This window comes from Schistocerca gregaria, chromosome 9, assembly GCF_023897955.1.
Source record: "Schistocerca gregaria isolate iqSchGreg1 chromosome 9, iqSchGreg1.2, whole genome shotgun sequence".
Classification (NCBI taxonomy): Eukaryota; Metazoa; Arthropoda; class Insecta; order Orthoptera; family Acrididae; genus Schistocerca; species Schistocerca gregaria.
Genome location: NC_064928.1, coordinates 117592328 through 117616047, shown reverse-complemented (window position 1 = coordinate 117616047; position 23720 = coordinate 117592328). Strand labels below are relative to the sequence as shown.

Here is a 23720-nt window from a genome sequence, read left to right as displayed (position 1 = left end):
GGAATCCACTCGTTCTCCAGGACACGGAAAAGCGATTGCCGAAGTCCAGCGAAAGTTGCGAAATACCTGGCACAGCCTATCGCAGGATCCCGTTTGCCACCTTCATAATCCTTTGCAGGAGTGTGGTTCGGAACTTGAAGGAAGTCCTTTTATTGCCTCAGTATCGCGAGATGGGGCCCAATTAAATATGTACCCATTTTACGGAAATGTAGGCCGAAAATGGTGGATTATACACTCCTGGAAATGGAAAAAAGAACACATTGACACCGGTGTGTCAGACCCACCATACTTGCTCCGGACACTGTGAGAGGGCTGTACAAGCAATGATCACACGCACGGCACAGCGGACACACCAGGAACCGCGGTGTTGGCCGTCGAATGGCTCTAGCTGCGCAGCATTTGTGCACCGCCGCCGTCAGTGTCAGCCAGTTTGCCGTGGCATACGGCGCTCCATCGCAGTCTTTAACACTGGTAGCATGCCGCGACAGCGTGGACGTGAACCGTATGTGCAGTTGACGGACTTTGAGCGAGGGCGTATAGTGGGCATGCGGGAGGCCAGGTGGACGTACCGCCGAATTGCTCAACACGTGGGGCGTGAGGTCTCCACAGTACATCGATGTTGTCACCAGTAGTCGGCGGAAGGTGCACGTGCCCGTCGACCTGGGATCGGACCGCAGCGACGCACGGATGCACGCCAAGACCGTAGGATCCTACGCAGTGCCATAGGGGACCGCACAGCCACTTCCCAGCAAATTAGGCACACTGTTGCTCCTGGGGTATCGGCGAGGACCATTCGCAACCGTCTCCATGAACTTGGGCTACGGTCCCGCACACCGTTAGGCCGTCTTCCGCTCACGCCCCAACATCGTGCAGCCCGCCTCCAGTGGTGTCGCGACAGGCGTGAATGGAGGGACGAATGGAGACGTGTCGTCTTCAGCGATGAGAGTCGCTTCTGCCTTGGTGCCAATGATGGTCGTATGCGTGTTTGGCGCCGTGCAGGTGAGCGCCACAATCAGGACTGCATACGACCGAGGCACACAGGGCCAACACCCGGCATCATGGTGTGGGGAGCGATCTCCTACACTGGCCGTACACCTCTGGTGATCGTCGAGGCGACACTGAATAGTACACGGTACATCCAAACCGTCATCGAACCCATCGTTCTACCATTCCTAGACCGGCAAGGGAACTTTCTGTTCCAACAGGACAATGCACGTCCGCATGTATCCCGTGCCACCCAACGTGCTCTAGAAGGTGTAAGTCAACTACCCTGGCCAGCAAGATCTCCAGATCTGTCCCCCATTGAGCATGTTTGGGACTGGATGAAGCGTCGTCTCACGCGATCTGCACGTCCAGCACGAACGCTGGTCCAACTGAGGCGCCAGGTGGAAATGGCATGGCAAGCAGTTCCACAGGACTACATCCAGCATCTCTACGATCGTCTCCATGGGAGAATAGCAGCCTGCATTGCTGCGAAAGGTGCATATACACTGTACTAGAGCCGACATTGTGCATGCTCTGTTGCCTGTGTCTATGTGCCTGTGGTTCTGTCAGTGTGATCATGTGATGTATCTGACCCCAGGAATGTGTCAATAAAGTTTCCCCTTCCTGGGACAATGAATTCACGGTGTTCTTATTTCAATTTCCAGAAGTGTATTTCCAATTTATTCCTTCTAGGCGTTTTTAGGAGTTCTTTATTTATCTATTTCATTTAGATTAGAACGGTTTTTTTTAGTAAGCAGTAAAAATTCTTAAATACCATTTTTATAGGCCGGCCAGAGTGACCGAGCGGTTCTAGGCGCTTCAGTCTGGAACCGCGCGACCGCTACGGTCGCAGGTCCAAATCCTGCCTCGGGCATGGATGTGTGTGATGTCCTTAGGTTGGTTAGGTTTAAGTAGTTCTAAATTCTAGGGGACTGATGACCTCAGCTGTCAAGTCCCATAGTGCTCAGAGCCATTTGAACCATTTTTGCACCATTTTCATAAGAGTTTATAAAGTCTGGAAATACCAGCTGAGGCATGTAGCATTCGCTTATGAGGAACTGGTAGCGCCCATGTGTTGCTGTTTCCGCCAATGCGAGCAAATGCATGCCTATACAGGAAATTGAACCAATTTTAGAAGCGCAATCTTGGAACCACTATACACCAATTCCATCACCAATGTGCAGCAACCATCTCAGATTTCCTACGTAACTGACACTCTTTAACTCTCAGCATCAATTTAAAGCACCATGCGAAAAACAATCATGTGTAAACCAGCGCAGTATTAATGTTGACAGTTGTGCTATCTTACATAACATGTTCTTTTTCTAATAATGTTTTCATAATTTGGAAGGTAGGAGACGAGGTACTGGCGGACGTAAAGCAGTGAGGACTGGTCGGGAGTTGTGCTTGGGTGGCTCAGTTGGTTGCCGGCACAGTAGCTGAGCCGGTTCGGCCAGAGAGCTGGCTGATTAATAAAGAAACTGAGTGAAGGGGTCAACAAGGAACTTCAACCGATGTCATGTGCCGTCCGCTACAATAATAAAAATTTGGGAGAGCACTTGTCCCCGAAAGGCTAAGGTCCCGAGTTCGAGTCTCAGTCCGGCACACAGTTTTAATCTGCCAGGAAGTTACATGTAGTAGTTTTCTTTTTTACTACACGAATCAAGGAAAACTCTTACAGAAATAGGTACTGCTCTGTCCCAACCATCAGCTGTTATTGTGTGTAAGACAATTGAAAAATTTAAAAAACTAAAAATTGTAGAGATTGCCATAAGGTGGGAAGGAAACTGGTCAGAATTGGCACAATTGGAATAACGTACTTACGATCTGTGATTTTGTGACCATAAAACCGTTTTCTGTGAACAACAATGATTGTCAAGTGCCATGTCCCAGTTTAAGGACAGAAGGGGATAAAGGGTACACAAGATTAATCTTGACACATTAAAAACTCCTGTAAAACTAATTGTAACACTGTAACTACAAACGTTTATAAAATGCCAGCTTTAAATAAAATAACGTGAAAGCATTATTGAATAGCTATAGTAGCACTTTTGCCAAGAGTTTTCAACTTGTGCCATGCAGCCTCAAGCGCTGAGCAATCGCTTGTGAAAATCTATCGCCCTATGACCAATACCCGCGAATGTGTAGCACATAATTAAACTTTTATTCGTCTTGTGCACAAAACAAAATGCAGGAGAAAGCCACGCAAAGTTGCACAGTCTCACGAGTAACATACAGAATGGTACATCATTTATCAGAAAAGATTAGTTTCGTGTACCGTTGTTTATCCTCTTGACCCCTTGTTTAATTGTGTCATAGCGCTTTACAATGATTGTTGTTCAGAGAAAACGGTTTTATGGTCATACAATCACAGAATATCTTATGTACGTAATTTAGAGTGTGCCAATTCTGTATAATTCCCTACCCACCCTATAGTAACCTGTATAATTTTTAATTTTCAGTTTTACAATTGCCTACGTACAATCACAGCTTATAGTTGTGATATAGTTATACCTATTTCTGTAAGAGTTTTCTTTGACTCGTGGAGAAAAAAAGAAACTTGCGACATGTAACATAAGTAAGAAGGGAACTAGTTATGTGAGGTAGCAAAATTGCCATTGTACCATAAAATATTGCACTGGTTTTCATGTGATTACTTTTTATATGGTGCTTTAAACTGATGCTGAGGGTTAATGTGTTTCAATTACGTAGGATACCTGGGATGATTGCCCAGGCCGGCCGCGGTGGCCGTGCGGTTCTGGCGCTGCAGTCCGGAACCGCGGGACTGCTACGGTCGCAGGTTCGAATCCTGCCTCGGGCATGGGTATGTTTGATGTTCTTAGGCTAGTTAGGTTTAAGTAATTCTAAGTTCTAGGGGACTTATGACCTAAGATGTTGAGTCCCATAGAGCTCAGAGCCATTTGAACCACTTTTTTTTTATTGCCCTATATTATTGACGGAATTGATGTATAGGGGTTCCAAGATTGCTCCTCTAAAATTGGTTGAATTGACTGTACAGACGTGCGTTTACTCCCATTAGCGGAAAGCGACTCTTGGGCGCCACAGGTGCCTAACAGATGAACGCTACATGCCTCAGCCGATATTTATAGAGATTGTAAATTTTTATAAAAATGATATCTATGACTTTTACTGATGCTAGGAATTTATATGCTGTGGTTGTCAAAAAAAAAATTTGTCAACAGACAGTTGTCCCCAGCGCCAATTAGCGCTTTCTTCCAGTGTATTAATTTCGACCACTCAAAACATCTTTTACACATTGTTTTCTAAAGAAATACCTTTTTGTAGAACATTGTAAAATGATTTCCTTGTTTACTGATCCAACCGTTTTGAACGATGTAACGATGAAAATTTTAGTTCTCTACAAAACAAAACGCAGCGAGTAACACGCATCCAGCGAAGCCAGGCGGTTTAGTCCACTTGGTTTTCAAAATTTTCCCTCGGCAGCAGTTGGCACTTGACGCGTGATCGACAGTGCTGACGTGATACAATGTATCTAACGAACAGTCTATGTGATTCACATAAGACTGCTAACTAGAAAGCCATATTCTAGTCGTTGTACTACACTATGTGATCAAAAGTTTCCGGACACCTGGCTGAAAATGACTTAAAAGTTCGTGACTCCCTCCATTGGTAATGCTGGAATTCAGTAGAGTGTAGCCCATCCTTGGTCTTGATTACAGCTTCCACTCTCACAGGCACACGTGCAATCAGGTGCTGCAAGGTTTCTTGAGGAATGGCAGCCCATTCTTCACGGAGTGCTCCACTGAGGAGAGGAATCGATGTCGGTCGGTGAGGCCTGGCACGAAGTCGGCGTTCCGAAATGTCTACAGGATTCAGGTCAGCACTCTGTGCAGGTCATTCCATTACAAGGACGTTATTGTCGTGTAACCACTCCGGTCGTGCACTATGAACAGGTGCTCGATCGTGTTGAAAGATGCAGTCGCCATCTCTTCTACATTGGGAAGCAAGGAGATGCTTAAAACATCAATGCAGGCCTGTGCTGCGATAGTGTTACGCAAAACAACAAGGGGTGCAAGCCCGCTCTATGAAAAACATGACCACATCAATAACACCAGCGTTTCCGAATTTTACTGTTGGCACTACACACGCTTGCAGACGACGTTCACCGAGAATTTGCCATACCCACACCATGTCACAGGATCGCCACATTGTCTACTGTGATCCGTCACTCCACACAACGTTTTCCACTGTTTAGTCGTCCAATGTTTACGCTCCTTAGACCAAGCGAGCCGTCGTTTGTCATTTACCGGCGTGATGAGTGGCTTATAAGCAACTGCTCGACCATGAAATCCAAGTTTTCTCACCTCTCGCCTAATTGTCATAGTACTTGCAGTGTATCCTGATGCGGTTTGGAATTTGTTGTGTACATAGTTCCGCACAGTCAGCGCGTACACTACTTTCCCAGTAGAGCGCGCCCCGCTAAGCACAACAGTGCAGGCGCAGCGCTCATCCGTCTCCGCACTACGAGATGGCGCTGTCTTAGAGACGGACCAAATTCTGCTTCCGCCGATCCGAGTATTAATATGTAACGCAGCGAATGAACCTTCTCTCCTCGCGGATCACACTCACGCAGTGGTACCCGAACGCTCAAGGTATTATTTTGCATTAGTCTGCACCAGTCTATAGTCAAGTTTCAGTCTGCGCCTAATAAGATTACCACATTCCTGTACATAGCCATGAAGATAAATGTATAGACACTTTGTCAAGTATCAGAGATATGTGAGAATAAGATAAACGTACCAAGACCAAAGGAACTTTAGATTGTCAATTGTAAACAGCATCCAGAATCAAGTTACGTAATATCTACGATTTTTATTATTTTAATAAATGTGTGTGAAAATTAATCAAGTTCTGTTTAAAGTCGGTCACTCTCAATCTGCTACTCTAAGCGTGCAAGTGGCATTTCTATCGTCTAACCTAATGGCAGAAGATAAACATGCCACGATAAGGCCACGAGACATATTACGACCCTCTTCAATTGTCGGCGGTCTCTGTCAAACAACAGACGAGGTCGGCCGGTTCGCTTTTGTGCTGTACGTGTCCCTTCACGTTTCCACTTCACTATCACATCGAATCACATTGGACCTAGGGATGTTTAGGATTGTGAAAATCTCGCATACAGACGTACAAGTGACACAGAATCATATGACCACGTTTCAAAGCCCGTGAGTTCCGCTGGGGGCGCCATTCTGCTCTCTCACCATGTCTAATGAGTACTGAGGTCGCTGATATGGAGTACCTGGCAGCAGGTGGTAGCACAATGCACTTAATATGACAAACGTATGTTTCTGGGGGTGTCCAGATACTTCTGATCACGTAGTGTATGTACTGGTAGATTGGACAGCTTGGCTGTGGAAGTGAAAGGGTAGCCCACAACATAGTATTCACAATTACAAGCACCCAAGCTTTAATGATCTTCCAGCAACAATGGTTCTTAACAAATCTCAATTAAGCAAGGACGTTAACTTGGTTACAAACATATGTTAACCTTCAACCAATGAATAACACCAATAAAGAATTACCAATCAATAAAACGAAGATAAAGGACTGATCTGCAAGAATGGTTAAATTAAATAAAATCATGAAAGCTAAGCTACAAATTTTATGTTAAGCTGCAACAGGTGAATAACTCTAATAAAGAATTCTCGTTTAAATAAAACAGAGATAGGAAAATGCCTGACCAAAATGCTTGAATTGTGTAAAATCATAAAAGATCAGTCACAACTTTTCTCACAAACTTCTTAGGAATTTACTGCAAATAAACAAATTTGATCTGTTTAATCAGAAGGTAGCTGCCAAGTCCAAGCGACCGAAGCCACTCAGAGCGCCGGCCGTGGTGGTCTCTCGGTTCTAGGCGCGCAGTCCGGAACCGTGAGACTGCTACAGTCGCAGGTTCGAATCCTGCCTCGGGCATGGATCTGTGTGTGATGTCCTTAGGTTAGTTAGGTTTAAGTAGTTCTAAGTTCTAGGGGACTTATGGCCACAGATGTCGAGTCCCATAGTACTCAGAGCCATTTGAGAGCCACCACTCAGAGCGGACGACCGCCCCAACGTTGGTCATCAACCGACATCGTCACGACCCAGTGGTCACCGTGCTATAACAGACGAACGTTTAGGTAAGCGACCGACAGCAACACAGGAGTAACAGTGACTGAAAGTCGGCGTACGCCTTAAGAAGCCCGGCACACCCTGAAGCGGGAGCAGGCACAGCTGACTAGCGGCCATACAACCGCGAGCAAACAAATCTCACGCCGCCCGAACTAACGCGGGAAATGGTAGCGAGCGACAAGACGCCACGCGCAAAGCCGCAATCGTGCCTACCCCTCGACCACAGAATGTGCCGTGTCTCCTTATCTATGGTAATACAGTTTATAGCACGCAAGAAACGATTTAATAATGGCATTAGTTCAACGCGAGATCAGTTAACAGTTAGGTCCAGTAAAGATTTACCCACGGATTTACCTTCAAAACAACTTCCGGACCACAGGCGGAAATTAGTAAACTTGGCGTAAGTTTTCACCAGACCGATAAACAAGAAATCAAATTAAACAGTAGCCAAAATACAGTCACGATAGGCAAGCCCTTCAAGACCTTGCTATCTTACAGTTATCATTAACGGTGAAACATACACAAATGAATGACAAAAAATTCACCATTGAAAGCAAAAAAAAAAACACAAAATTTTAAATTAATTAATTTGCAGACGAGTCAGTCACTGAAAGCTCAGTTTCACAAGATTAGGGCTAACCTCACTCGGCAGCAATACATTTGTGTGCGTGATAACTAGGTTGCCCAAACAGGACTCCAAAACCCAAAACAGGTCACACGTTAGCTGCCTTGTGCTCGAATACTAGGCATCACAGGGCTAAGACAATCGCGACGAAAAAAAATCTCTGAAATTACAGCTGCCTGCAGCAAAACAAATGAGTCAGGGTGCATGAACGTAAAGCACAAGCCACTGTTCCACCCGGAGCGTAACCTTTTCAATGCACACACGGACAGAAGAACACACGTGGGCATAAGGGAGCAGCAGATGCGTACCAAACAAACTACACTGCGCCAAAATACGACCCACGTCACGTCCACAAACCGGAGCACTGCTCCCGGAGCTGGTGTCTGCTCGCTGGACTGCCGCAACTCTCTGTCCCTCTGCGACAGCAAAGAGAGCTTCACTCCAAGTTTAAACGCAGGCAAAACCTCTCAGACAAACAGAAGCCAAACGATGTCAAAGCTAGCGTAAGGAGGGCTATGCGTGAAGCGTTCAGTGTATTCGAAAGTAAAATTCTATGCACCGACTTGACAGAAAATGCTACGAATTTCTAGTCCTACGTTAAATCAGTAATTGGCTCGAAACAGCATATCCATACACTCCGGGAGGATGATGGCATTGAAACAGAGGATGACACACGTAAAGCTGAAATACTAAACACCTTTTTCCAAAGCTGTTTCACAGAGGAAGACCCCACTGCAGTTCCTTCTCTAAATCCTCGCACAAACGAAAAAATGGCTGACATCGAAATAAGTGTACAAGGAATTGAAAAGCAAATGCAATCACTCAACAGAGGAAAGTTCACTGGACCTGTCGGGATACCAAATCGATTCTACACAGGGTACGGAAAGAACATGCCCCACTTCTAGCAGCCGTGTACCGCAAGTCTCTAGAGGAAGAGAGCACAGGTAGTCCCAGTCTTCAAGAAGGGTCGTCGAGCAGATGCGCAAAACTATAGACCTATATCTCTGACGTCGATCTGTTGCTCGAGTATCATGTCGTATTGGAAACCCAGAATCTACTCTGTAGGAATCAACATGGATTCCGGAAACAGCGATCGTGTGAGACCCAACTCACATTATTTGTTCATGAGACCCAGAAAATATTAGATACAGGCTCCCAGGTAGATGCTATTTTCCTTGACTTCCGGAAGGCATTCGATACAGTTCCGCACTGTCTCCTGATAAACAAAGTAAGAGCCTACGGAATATCAGACCAGCTGTGTGGCTGGATTGAAGAGTTTTTAGCAAACAGAACACAGCATGTTGTTATCAATGGAGAGACGTCTACAGACGTTCAAGTAACCTCTGGAGTGCCACAGGGGAGTGTTATGGGACCATTGCTTTTTACAATATATATAAATGACCTAGTAGATACTGTCGGAAGTTCCATGCGGTTTTTCGCGGATGATGCTGTAGTATACAGAGAAGTTGCAGCATTAGAAAATTGTAACGACATGCAGGAAGATCTGCAGCGGATAGGCACTTGGTGTAGGGAGTGGCAACTGACCTTTACATAGACAAATGTAATGTATTGCTAATACATAGAAGGAAGGATCCTTTATTGTATGGTTATATGATATCGAAACAAACACTGGTAGCAGTTACTTCTGTAAAATATCTGGAAGTATCCGTGCGGAACGATTTGAAGTGGAATGATCATGGCAGGTACCAGATTGAGATTCATTGGGAGAGTCCATCAACAAAGGAGGTGGCTTACAAAACCCTTGTTCGACCTATACTTGAGTATTGCTCATCAGTGTGGGATCCGTACCAGATCGGGTTGACGGAGGAGATAGAGAAGATCCAAAAAAGAGCGACGCGTTTCGTCACAGGGTTGTTTGGTAAGCGTGATAGCGTTACGGAGATTTTTAGCAAACTCAGTTGGCAGACTCTGCAAGAGAGACGCTGTGCATCGCCAGGTTTCGAGAGGGTGCTTTTCTGGATGAGGTATCGAATATATTGCTTCCCCCTACTTATACCTCCCGAGGAGATCACGAATGTAAAATTAGAGAGATTCGAGCGCGCACGGAAGCTTTCTGACAGTTGTTCTTCCCGCAAACCATACGCGACTGGAACAGAAAAGGCAGGTAATTACAGTGGCACGTAAAGTGCCCTCCGTCACACACCTTTCGGTGGCTTGCGGAGTATAAATGTAGATGTAGAATGTAGATGCAGAAAGCGATGCTGACTACCGCCTTGCTCAACGCTCCCTTCTCGGCCGTGAACAACTCTTCTCTTGTCGCTTCAGAGCGCGGCCGCAATGTCCGTTCTCCCCTGCTGTCCGCCCCAGACTCCTGTTACTCGTACTCACTCCCCCGTTAGGACCCGCTCCGACAGGAGGCGCTCGCGATAGCACGTAGTGCCAATCTCAACCAGAGGAGTAATCGATAACGTCTTGTGCCCCGCCACGTCTCAGTGTAATGAAAATGTCGTCAGTACATAAGAGAAGTTATTAAAGAAGAGCACAGTATTGCAAACTGCCGGGCCGGCGCTGCGCCAGCTTTGCACCTGTGGGCAGTGCTTGGGGAGGGGGCAGGAGGGGGGGGGGGGGGGGGGGGGCGCCTGCTGGTATAGTCTGTCGGTAAACTGAAGAGCGAGCGAGCGAGCGAGCGAGTCCCCACTCTGCCTAGCCAGCTACGTCACGAGGCGCTTCTACAGGCTGTTTCACAACGTAGTACCGGCACTGCCGTGGCGTGCGATTTAAATCTGTGGCGACGCCATGTACAGATACGTCTCGGCTGCGTTTGTTTTTAGACAAATGCATATATAATGATAAGGAACAAAAAAACGATAGCTTTTTTCGAAACACAACAGAGTAAATAATATTAACATAAGAACGGAAGTGAGGATTCTGCTACAAACATAGAACCGATTGTCTGTTCATGTGAATATACGGTCCTCTATTGCTATTCGTAAAACGGACCGCACATAATGCAATCAATCTGTAGAATTTAAGGCTTGTTCTCACTTTGTGTTTCCACTGGAAGGTAGAAGTTTTCTTTGAAGAACTGTATTGAAACTTAACAATTCTTGCAACATGAAGAGTGTTTAAAAAGTAAGCAGAAATTTATAATTTTGTGTGTTAGTCCGATTAGAGCTACTTTTTTGTCACTCTCTTCATAAACATGTCTCAAAAGTATGTATACAGTGTTATGCATATTGGCTATTTACTCTGTTGTCAGCTGTCGAAAAGGTTACATGTGTTTTGTTACCATCAACGATTATTTGTTTTGTATAGAATTAGATTATAGAATCTGTATTAAATTTTATTGTAAGAATAGAATAAAATGAATGAAATTTTTAGAAATGTTGAATATTGCTTTTGATGAGCCTGTTATGAGTAAACCAAGGTCATACAAGTGGTATAAACATTTCAAATACAAGTGGTATAAACATTTCAAAGCGGGTCTTAAAGGGCAGCAGTTTTACAAGCATGGATGAGATTAAAAATGCACAGTTAGAAGACCTATAAACTATCCCGAAGAAACAGTTCCTAAAGTGTTCCGCAAATTTGCAAAAGCACTGGCATAAGTATATAATATGTAATAGAGAATATTTTGAATAGTATAACATTGCTGTAGACCAACAAATAAAGTTCTTACCAAAAAATAAAAGTTAATATGTAAGCGCACCTCGTATGTCAAGCTTTCTGCTTAGAAGTCCAGAATCGGGGTACGAGTTCCGAAGGAAATTTCAGCAGTGTTTAGAATAGCTATTGCGCACGTTTTAAGCAATGTGTCTTTAGTGACCGAAATAGGGATTTAATGTCCCATCAGCATCAAAGGTTTTACGTGATTTTGAAACTGTCCATAACGTTGGGTTTCCTCACAAAATTATTAGTTTTCCTTTGTTGCGATTCCAGTAAACCATGCGGCTTATTTCCGCGTTCCTTCTGTATGCGTCCTGTTGGGCGAGGCTGACGTTTGCATAAATTGCAGCCGTTTGGTTGGGAGTGGTAATATTAGCCAACAGTCCCTTTTGCGTCGCCTCTTTAACATACGCTGTACTAACATTAGAGACGAACGAACGCTCGTTTCTCTCCAAATACCTCCTCTTCTTCGTAATCTGCAAATTTTCTTGCAATGATAGATGATTTTCCATCACTTCCGGATATCGAAGTATATCAGTAAGTACGCAAAGTTAACTGAGACTGGTATCTAAGGTCCCACGAATAGAAACGACGTATGTCACTGCACGCCGATCTGTGCTGCTAGACAGGTAACGGATAACAGATTTTGGGTGCCCCTGTAGCCTCGTGGCAGCGTTCTTCCGGGAAAGGCCACTTCGCCCACCGAAACCGCTGCTCGCTCTTGAGTTTACAGACTATAGCTCCATGGATGGACGCTGTGAGAGCGGCGCTTCCGCCGTGGAGCGGCACTGTACGGCGGCGTGTTGCAGCTGCTGGGGAACTTCCTGGAGGCGTTCCACGAGGGCGGCCTCTTCCTGAGCGAGCGGCTGGCCAGAGACAGCGCGGGCGGCGCCGCCCCCGCCGACGTGCACGCCGCGGCCTTCTTCGCCGCGCTGCGGAGCATCTGCAGCGCCGCCACCGGCGTCGACCCCGACCGGCTCATCCCGGACGATGTAGCGGAGCACGAGGTCTCTGCGATGATGGCAGACGGCATGACCCTCATGCAGGTGAGCCCTTGGTACAATTAATGAGTCCGCAGATCGTGGCCGTGCGGTAGCGTTCTCGCTTCCCACGCAAGGGTTCCCGGGTTCGATTCCCGGCGGGGTCAGGGATTATCTCTGCCTCGTGATGTCTGGGTGTTGTGTGCTGTCCTTGGGTTTAAGTAATTCTAAGTTCTAGGGGACTGATGACCATAGATGTTAAGTCCCATAGTGCTCAGAGCCAATTATTGAATTGCTGTGCTGGTAATCCCCTTACGTTATTTGATTTTCAAACAGCTGAACAGAACTGAACGTACGCAGACATTTCGCTCTTTACCTATTCTGATCAACACTAAACTGGCACAATATTTCTTAGCGAAATGCAGTCTGACCTTCAAAAATCCCTACAAAAGAATGGCCCTGATTAACAATAACCTATACGTCTCATGAATCACTTACCTCACAAAAATCTTACTCGAACTACTGCGATACAGCGAGCGCCAATACTGCCAGCTTAATAAGAGATTCTAACTACTGAAGTCACTAACTACTGATAGGCATAGTCAGCAAATGAAAGATTTTGATAGAGAACAAATAATGTATATGAGAGGAGATATTTGAGGGATTTAGATTAATTTCCCCATCAGAAGTGGTCGTTATATATATATCAGTTCATGACATCCAATCTTTAGAAATTTACCCTCGCTGACGGACACACGTCCAGATCATCCGCTCTCAAAACTCCGCCATCTCTCTCCTCACATCCACCACTGCTGGCGGCTCACCTCCAACCGCGCAACGCTACGCGCTGTGGGCATCCAACTGCCCAACACTAGAATATTCCAACAATGCAAACCAGCCACAGATTGCACACAGCACAGTCAGTGATTTTCATACAGAGCGCTACGTGACGTTACCAACATAAAACCTAATCAGCCTACTTACAACAGTAGTGAATTTACCGACTAGCTTTCAGACAGTGGCACCGTCTACTACTGCGTCTCCTTCTTCACCGCCCCGGCCACATTACAACTTGTATCGTATGCCGAAATCCTAAGAGAAAGGAAACATAATGGAAGCTAATGTTTGATACGTCCGCTAAACCCACTTGGCAGAGCAGGTAATAGGCTTGTGGAAAGGGCCAAGTGTTGGGGTCAGTTTCTGCTTCTAATGGTCATTTATTGTAATTTAATAGCCTTTACAACCAAAATGGCACATTGTCGAATCTTTAACGAATCAACTCTTTCACGTCTGAAGGTCTCCAACATGAAATTTTAACAAGATAAAAATCCACTTAATATAGCAATAAAATAATTCAAAAAACAACTTACGCAAAGTGCAATACGAATGGCTGATGGCCACAATTAAATTCGAAAATTTTAGAATATATTACCAAAGGCCTTTAAAGGCAGAACGCCAACAAGAAATCTTAAAAAAAATCAAAATTCAATTAAGATGGCAATAAAATAATTCAAACCCCAAAAAAGCAACATATGCAAGGTGCAACACAAATGACTGACGGCCACAATTAAACTTCAAACTTTTAAAATATATTACCATAATCTTTAAATGCAGAAGGCCGCAGTGTTAAAGCTGTCACAACCAGGGGACAGCCACGGACCGAACGACACAACGACTTGCTTCCCATCAGTCAGTACATGAGAACTCAAACCGGCAATGTTACAAACGTGATAATCCACAATGTAGTATGTATTAGCTGTCAAATTTTCACTCCATGTTGGACAGCACCAACAGATGAGGAAAGAACGCTGCCTGAAATTACGTTGGTCGCCAGGGAAGGTAACCGCAACACTAACGACCACTACGCAGAAAATTCGACTGGTGCACTTGAATTTGAAACACGGTAATAGTTAATTTCGTTCAAAGAACACTGCCTGAACTTACGTCATTGCCCAGGGCAGGAAACCAGAACACTAACGGCTACAAGGCAGGAAATTCCACTAGTGCAGTCAACTCGTACTCGACCAAAATAGTTAATTGCACCGCATGGCGGCTAAATCTCAGCAGTAGAACCACTCGGTGTTGCTCACCGGAAAACCTCCCCAACAGCAAACCACCGAAGCGAACCACCACAACATGAATGGACGTGGCTTGGGTACTTGAAACCACTACTCAGCTTTAACGTCCTGGGTCGGTGAACCACGAAGCTCGTAGCGATCGGACAGCTCCACACACGCTCCAACGCTTCGCAGGGGCTGCCAGCGGCCCCAGACGACTGCACCACATGGAGATAACTTCCCTCGTCCGCAACAACCGACCGACCCCCCCCTCCAGGCGCCAAACCAAAGATAGTACACGGCGCAAATATCGATACACACGTAGAAGTAAGAAGAACCACGACGTAACCGCGACAAGGGCGGGAAACCAAACACAGATAGACAGCGAAGTTAACGAACACGCATAGTTGGGAGAGAGCACGGCTCAATGATCTTTAAATTTTCCCCAGGATATTTAAGTCTCATGTTTATCTACAATGATGTTAGGAGCTTAAGAAATGAATTAAAATTTGTGCTACAGCTGGGCACCCGAACCCGACTTTTGTTACTGGCCATTCTCGCTATTGCCAGGGCTTTCCTGCATTGGAATAGCACCCCAGAGTTGTGTTCGGGAGATACTAGACTTACGTAGTTCGTGCAGCCATATGGAGTATAGTGCTGTGGTGGTGTGATAGCCAGAATTTTCTGCCTCATGAGCACGATGACCTGGGTTCAAATCCTGCCTGTGGCACAAATTTTAATTAATTTCTTCAGTTTCCATCATTATCGTAGATAATGGAAGTTACTGAGGGGAAGACGTTATGATGGCATAAAAATTTGGAAAGAATGTGAAACGTTTTCATATGTCCATTCTTGTCACCGATGGTATTCGGAACTTAGGCCGCGCACTTACGTAATAAAATGAAACAACCGTGAAGAGACACAGCCTCCTTGGCCATGCTTGTTGAATTGTCTGAACGCGAATTAGTTTCTATTGTTCTTAAGGGAATGCGTGCCGCGGATAAGTGGCATTTTGTTTTCCGTAAGCTCTCTGAGACCTGGGGAGAACTCCGTGATGTGGTTGTAGCAGTATCCGCATTGCCCCTTGAGAGCCACGGGCGTCGGGAGGTTGTAGGGCGCGACATTGGGGCCGATTTCGGATTACCCACATCTGTGGGAGTTAGCAGAAGGGAACCCAGGCAGTGTTTCAGATGCGGTAGTTCAGCTCATTTCGTACGCTCTTGTGATCAGCCTCGTGCTCTTAGAGCTAGCAGATGACGCTGGCTTGGTTCGCGGAACCCGGGTTCTAATCTTTAGGCCTTGGTGTACTCTCGTAGTCCCATCTGCATCATCCCCTTTGCCTTATGTTTGTTCTCGAGTAGGGTAGCGATCTCCATACTGCCTGTCACCCCCGAAGGTTAAGATACTCAAGACTAAGATACCTCAGATGTTGGAACAAGGAGTCATGAGACCCTCTACTTCTGCTTATGTGTTGTGTACATAGTTCTGCATAGTCAGCACGTACACAAATTTCCCACTAGAGCGCGCCCCGCTAAGCAGAACAGCGCAGGCGCAGCGCTCGTCCGTCTCCTCACTACGAGATGGCGCTGTCTTAGACCAAATTCTTCTTCCGCCGATCAGTGTATTAATGTCACGCAGCCAATGACATTGCTGCTAACGTAGAACCTTTTCCCCTCGAGGATCACACTAGCGCTGTGATACATGAACGCGCGAGGTATTATAACGAGTGTACAGACCTACAATTAGTCAGTCTGCATTAGTCTGTATTCAGGTTTCAGTCTGTGCCTAATAAGATTATCATATTCCTGTGCATAGCAATGAAGATAAATGAATAGACACTTTGTCAAGTATCAGAGATATGTGAGGATAAGATTAACGTACCAAGACCAAAGGAACTTCAGATTGTCAATTGTAAACAGCATCCAGAATCAAGTTAAGTAAGGTTTATGATGATTATTACTTTAATAAATGTGTGTGAAAATTAATCAAGTTCTGTTTAAAGTTGGTCACCCTCAATCTGCTTCTCTAAGCGTGCAAGTGGCATTTCTATTGTCTGACCTAACAGCTGAAGATAAACACACCACGATAAGACCACAAGACATATTGCTGACACTCGCCTACTTCGTTAGAGCGACAAGTCAAATAATCTGATGGTGCGTGTACCGAAGGTCTTACAGTACGCACACCACATTATGCGTCTCCTATTTTTCTTGTACCTAAGGATCATTGGCGCGATTTTAGACCTGTTGTTGACTACCGGCGTTTGAATGCCAAGGTTGTACTCAAATCAGTGCCCTTGCCGGATTTGCATAATTCGTTCACCTGGTTTGCGCTAATTGGTTTACTCTTCTTGATTAGAATCAGGCCTGTTACCAAATTCCTCTGGCTGAGGAATGCAAACATGTCACCGCATTTTGTACTGATTAGAACTTGTTCGAGTTTAACAGAGTGCCCTTTGGGTTGGCTACCGGAGCGGCGGTGCTTACTAGTTTGTTTGATAATATTCTTGGGGATTTGAAGTTAGTTTGTGTCTATAATTATTTGGACAACTTGGTTATCTATAGCCGTTGGTTTGAGGATCATTTGAAGCATATCTGGAAAGTTCTTTTCAGGTTACAGCAAGCTGGTCTGACTGTTAAACCAAGTAAAATTACGCTAGCTAGGCTGGTGATATCCTTCTTGGGCTATATTGTCTTGGGTCATAGTATTCGCATTTACCAAGAGCTGACGAAAGCCCTGCGGGCAGTGCCTCCTCCTATTGATAAGCGGGGAATCGCTAAATTTATAGGCATGGCGAATTACTTTAGACGTTTTGTGCCCAATTTTGCTCAGTTGGCGGCACCATTAAATCAGTTACGCCGTAAGGGCGTGCATTTTGAGTGGGGACCTGCCCAGGAGGTCGCCATTGACCATATTAAGACAGCCATAGCCAACTCGCCGGTTCCTGGGGGACCCGATTTTAGCAAAAGGTTTAGCGTGCAGACTGATGCTTCTAATGCCGGTATTTCAGCTGTTCTCCTCCAAGAATGTGAGGGGTAGAGACAGCCATTAGCCTACGTGTCTCGGCGGTTATCAGATGCCGAGATTAAGTACTCCGTCTATGAGTGCGAGGCCTTGGTCGTTTTCTTCGCACTAGAGAAGTATCGGTTCTACCTTGAGTATCGGGTTTCCAAATTGGAAACCGACAATTAAACGCTGAGCTGAGTACTGGTGAGGCCACGTAAGACTGGCCGTATTGCCAGATGGGCAGTACGTATCTCGGCATTTCAGTTTGAAGTTAAACATGTGAAAGGTTCTCAAAAAGTCTTGGCGGATGTTCTCAGCCGGATGTTTACCGAAGACGTGTCCAGTCAGGGAAGCAAGAAGGTAGACGGCGACAATCTTAATTGTATGGTGTTGGGTGAAATTCCCCTTCTGTTTCAAGATAATGCGCACCATCTGGATCAGGACCCTGTGTGTGCCGATTTAACGCAGCGGCGGTTGGCCGGAGAGCTCTCGGAAGAGTATGAGATTAACAGGGGGATTCTTTGCAGGAAAGTGGCCAATGCTAAGCAGTTTATGATCTGTTTGCCTGCTACCTTGTTGCGTCCGCTCTTCCGTTATTTTCATGATTCATTGGTGGGCGGCCATTTAGGGACTCTTTTTTTTTTGTCATCAGTCTACTGACTGGTTTCATGCGGCCCGCCACGAATTCCTTTCCTGCGCTAACCTCTTCACCTCAGACTAGCACTTGCAACCTACGTCGTCAATTATTTGCTTGACGTATTCCAATCTCTGTCTTCCTCTACAGTTTCTGCCCTCTATAGCCCTGCCCTCTAGTACCGTGGAAGTCATTCCCTCATGTCTTAGCAGATGTCCTATCATACTGCCCCTTCTCCTTGTCAGTGTTTTCCACATATTCCTTTCCTCTCCGATTCTGCGTAGAACCTCCTCATTCCTTACCTTATCAGTCCACCTAATTTTCAACATTTGTCTATAGCACCACATCTCAAATGCTTCGATTCTCTTCTGTTCCGGTTTTCCCACATTCCACGTTTCACTACCATACAATGCTGTACTCCAGACGTACATCCTCAGAAAGTTCTTCCTCAAATTAAGGCCGGTATTTGATATTAGTAGACTTCTCTTGGCCAGAAATGCCTTTTTTGCCATAGCGAGTCTGCTTTTGATGTCCTCCTTGCTCCATCCGTCATTGGTTATTTTACTGCCTAGGTAGCAGAATTCCTTAACTTCACTGACTTCGTGACCATCAATCCTGATGTTACGTTTCTCGCTGTTCTCATTTCTACTACTTCTCATTACCTTCGCCTTTCTCCGATTTACTCTTAAGCCATACTGTGTACTCATTAGACTGTTCATTCCGTTCAGCAGATCATTTAATTCTTCTTCACTTTCACTCATAATAACAATGTCATCAGCGAATCGTATCATTGATATCCTTTCACCTTGTATTTTAATTCCACTGCTGAACCTTTCTTTTATTTCCATCATTGCTTCCTCGATGTACAGATTGAAGAGTAGGGGCGAAAGGCTACAGCCTTGTCTTACACCCTTCTTAATACGAGCACTTCGTTCTTGATCGTCCACTCTTATTATTCCCTCTTGGTTGTTGTACATATTGTATATGACACGTCTCTCCTTATACCTTACCCCTACTTTTTTCAGAATCTCGAACAGCTTGCACCATTTTATATTGTCGAACGCTTTATCCAGGTCGACAAATCCTATGAACGTGTCTTGATATTTCTTTAGCCTTGCTTCCATTATTAGCCGTAGCGTCAGAATTCCCTCTCTCGTGCCTTTACTTTTCCTAAAGCCAAACTGATCGTCACCTAGCGCATTCTCAATTTTCTTTTCTATTCTTCTGTATATTATTCTTGTAAGCAGCTTCGATGCATGAGCTGTTAAGCTGATTGTGCGATAATCTCGCACTTGTCAGCTCTTGCCGTCTTCGGAATTGTGTGGATGATGCTTCTCCGAAAGTCAGATGGTATGTCGCCAGACTCATATATTCTACACACCAACGCGAATAGTCGTTTTGTTGCCACTACCCGTAATGGTTTTAGAATTTCGGATGGAATATTATCTATCCCTTCTGCCTTATTTGAACGTAAGTCTTCCAAAGCTCTTTTAAATTCCGATTCTAATACTGGATCCCCTATCTCTTCTAAATTGACTCCTGTTTCTTCTTCTATCACATCAGACAAATCTTCACCCTCATAGAGGCTTTCAATGTATTCTTTCCACCTATCTGTTCTCTCCTCTGCATTTAACAGTGGAATTCCCGTTGCACTCTTAATGTTACCACCGTTGATTTTTTTTAATGTCACCAAAGGTTGTTTTGACTTTCCTGTATGCTGAGTCTGTCCTTCGGACAATCATGTCTTTTTCCATGTCTTCACATTTTTCCTGCAGCCATTTCGCCTTAGCTTCCTTGCACTTCCTATTTATTTCATTTCTCAGCGACTTGTGTTTCTGTATTCCTGATTTTCCTGGAACATGTTTGTACTTCCTCCTTTCATCAATCAACTGAAGTATTTCTTCTGTTACCCATGGTTTCTTCGCAGCTACCTTCTTTGTAGCTATGTTTTCCTTTCCAACTTCTGTGATGGCCCTTTTTAGAGATGTCCATTTCTCTTGAACTGTGTTGCCTACTGCGCTATTCCTTATTGCTGTATCTATAGCGTTAGAGAACTTCAAACGTATCTCGTCATTCCTTAGAACTTCCGTATCCCGCTTCTTAGCGTATTGATTCTACCTGACTGTTGTCTTGAACTTAAGCCTACTCTTCTACTCTCCTGGAAATGGAAAAAAGAACACATTGGCACCGGTGTGTCAGACCCACCATACTTGCTCCGGACACTGCTAGAGGGCTGTACAAGCAATGATCACACGCACGGCCCAGCGGACACACCAGGAACCGCGGTGTTGGCCGTCGAATGGCGCTAGCTGCGCAGCATTTTTGCACCGCCGCCGTCAGTGTCAGCCAGTTTGCCTTGGCATACGGAGCTCCAGCGCAATCTTTAACACTGGTAGCATGCCGCGACAGCGTGGACGTGAACCGTATGTGCAGTTGACGGACTTAGAGCGAGGGCGTATAGTGGGCATGCGGGAGGCTGGGTGGATGTACCGCCGAATTGCTCAACACGTGGGGCGTGAGATCTCCACAGTACATCGATGTTGTCGCCAGTGGTCGGCGGAAGGTGCACGTGCCCGTCGACCTGGGACCGGACCGCAGCGACGCACGGATGCACGCCAAGACCGTAGGATCCTACGCAGTGCCGTAGGGGACCCCACCGCCACTTCCCAGCATATTAGGGACACTGTTGCTCCTGGGGTATCGGCGAGGACCATTCGCAACCGTCTCCATGAAGCTGGGCTACGGTCCCGCACACCGTTAAGCTGTCTTCCGCTCACGCCCCAACATTGTGCAGCCCGCCTCCAGTGGTGTCGCGACAGGCGTGAATGGAGGGACGAATGGAGACGTGTCGTCTTCAGCGATGAGAGTCGCTTCTGCCTTGGTGCCAATGATGGTCGTATGCGTGTTTGGCGCCCTGCAGGTGAGCGCCACAATCAGGACTGCATACGACCGAGGCACACAGGGCCAACACCCGGCATCATGGTGTGGGGAGCGATCTCCTACACTGGCCGTACACCTCTGGTGATCGTCGAGGGGACACTGAATAGTGCCCGGTACATCCGAACCGTCATCGAACCGATCGTTCTACCATTTCTAGACCGGCAAGGGAACTTGCTGTTCCAACAGGACAATGCACGTCCGCATGTATCCCGTGCCACACAACGTGCTCTAGAAGGTGTAAGTCAACTACCCTGGGCAGCAAGATCTCCGGATCTGTCCCCCAATGAGCATGTTTGGGACTGGATGAAGCGTCGTCTCACGCGGTCTGTACGTCCAGCACGAACGCTGGTCCAACTGAGGCGCCAGGTGGAAATGGCATGGCAAGCCATTCCACAGGACTACATCCAGCATCTCTACGATCGTCTCCATGGGAGAATAGCAGCCTGCATTGCTGCGAAAGGTGGATGTACACTGTACTAGAGCCGACATTGTGCATGCTCTGTTGCCAGTGTCTATGTGCCTGTGGTTCTGTCAGTGTGATCATGTGATGTATCTGACCCCAGGAATGTGTCAATAAAGTTTCCCCTTCCTGGGACAATGAATTCACGGTGTTCTTATTTCAATTTCCAGGAGTGTATATTGTTTTCTAAGTCTATATCTGCTCCTGGGTACGCTTTACAATCCAGTATCTGATTACGGAATCTCTGTCTGACCATGATGTAATCTAATTGAAATCTTCCCGTATCTCCCGGCCTTTTCCAAGTATAGCTTCTCCTCTTGTGATTCTTGAATAGGGTATTCGCTATTACTAGCTGAAACTTGTTACAGAACTAAATTAGTCTTTCTCCTCTTTCATTCCTTGTCCCAAGCCCATATTCTCCTGTAACCTTTTCTTCTACTGCTTCCCCTACAACTGCATACCATGACTATTAGATTTTCGTCCCTCTTTACATACTGCATTAACCTTTCAATATCCTCATACACTTTCTCTATCTGTTCATCTTCAGCTTGCGACATCGGCATGTATACCTGAACTATCGTTGTCGGTGTTGGTCTGCTGTCGATTCTGATTAGAACAACCCAGTCACTGAACTGTTCACAGTAACACACCCTCTGCCCTACCTTCCTGTTCATAACGAATCCTACACCTGTTATACCATTTTCTGCTGCTGTTGATATTACCCGTTACTCATCTGACCAGAAATCCTTGTCTTCCTTCCACTTCACTTCACTTCACTGTCCCCTACTGTATCTAGATTGAGCCTTTGCATTTCCCTTTTTAGATTTTCTAGTTTCCCCTACCACGTTCAAGCTTCTGACATTCCACGCCCCGACTCGTAGAACATTATCCTTTCGTTGATTATTCAATCTTTTTCTCATGGTAACCTCCCCCTTGGCAGTCCCCTCCCGGAGATCCGAATGGGGGACTATTACGGAATCTTTTGCCAATGGAGAGATCATCATGACACTTCTTCAACTACAGGCCACATGTCCTGTGGATAACCGATACGTGTCTTTAATGCAGTGGTTTCCATTGCCTTCTGCATCCTCATGTCGTTGATCATTGCTGATTCTTCCTTCTTTAGGGGCAATTTCCCACCCCTAGGACAAGAGAGTGCCCTGAACCTCTATCCGCTCCTCCGCCCTCTTTGACAAGGCCGTTGGCAGAATGAGGCTAACTTCTTACGCCGGAAGTCTTCGGCCGCCAATGCTGATTATTTACCAAAATTTAGGCAGTGGCGGGGGTCGAACCTGGGGCCGAAGACGTTTTGATTATGAATCAAAGGCGCTACCCCTAGACCACGGGTAATATCCAGGGACTCAGAACACGCTCCAAAAGATCGAGGAACATTTAACTTGGCCCTATGTACCAGCAGGGTAGACAAATAGTAGCTCAATATCGCTTGTGTAGCACAGCCAAACCCAACAATGCCCTTCAACAAGGCTGGTTGAGTTCTCCCATGAACAAACTCTATATTGATTATTTGGAACCTTCACCTCGGACCAAAAGGGCTCATTGATATGTACTCGTTATGATTGATGCATTTTTTCGGTTTACTTGGCTCCTTCCGGGCCGCAACTTTACCGCTACCACCACGATTAATCAGTTGACTAGTGTTGTTAGTATTTTCGGGCCACCTAAGTGATAACACTCCAGCCATTCTTTCGAGCCGCTTTAAGGTTTTCTGCTTTCCGAATGGAGTTAAGCATGTCACCTCCACCCCGTATTATCCCCAGGGGTCCTTTGTGGAAAGGGTTAATAGGAATCTTAAGGTCGACTTGATTATTTATCATCATAAAACACCCAGAAAGTGGGTTTCCAGGCTTCCCTGACTCAGTTTCAACTTTAATGCCGTCAAATGGGGGTAATGCAGGAGTAGGTTTAATAACGAATAAAAAATATGAGTGTGGGTAAGCTACTACAAACAGCATACTGAGCGCATTATTGTGGCCAAGATAGACACAGATCCCATGTCTACTACAGTAGTACAAGTTTATATGCCAACTAGCTCTGCATATGATGAAGAAATTGATGAAATGTATGATAAAAGAGAAATCATTCAGGTAGTGAAGGGAGACAAAAATTTAATAGTCATGGGTGACTGGAATTCGAGAGTAGGAAAAGGGAGAGAAGGAAACGTAGTAGGTGAATTTGGATTGGGGGTAAGAAATGAAAGAGGAAGCCGTCTGATAGAATTTTGCACAGAGCATTACTT

At 45.7% G+C, this 23720-nt stretch overlaps 1 protein-coding gene across 1 annotated transcript in view; it reads left to right on the top strand.

Moving 5' to 3' along the window:
* The window catches only part of LOC126291456 (cytochrome P450 4C1-like), an 87700-nt gene that overhangs the window by 25519 nt on the left and 38461 nt on the right, over positions 1–23720 (top strand). Inside the window, exon 3 of the mRNA XM_049984969.1 lies at positions 12196–12432. Coding sequence (XP_049840926.1) covers positions 12196–12432 — 237 coding nt within the window. The remainder of the gene's footprint in view (positions 1–12195; positions 12433–23720) is intronic.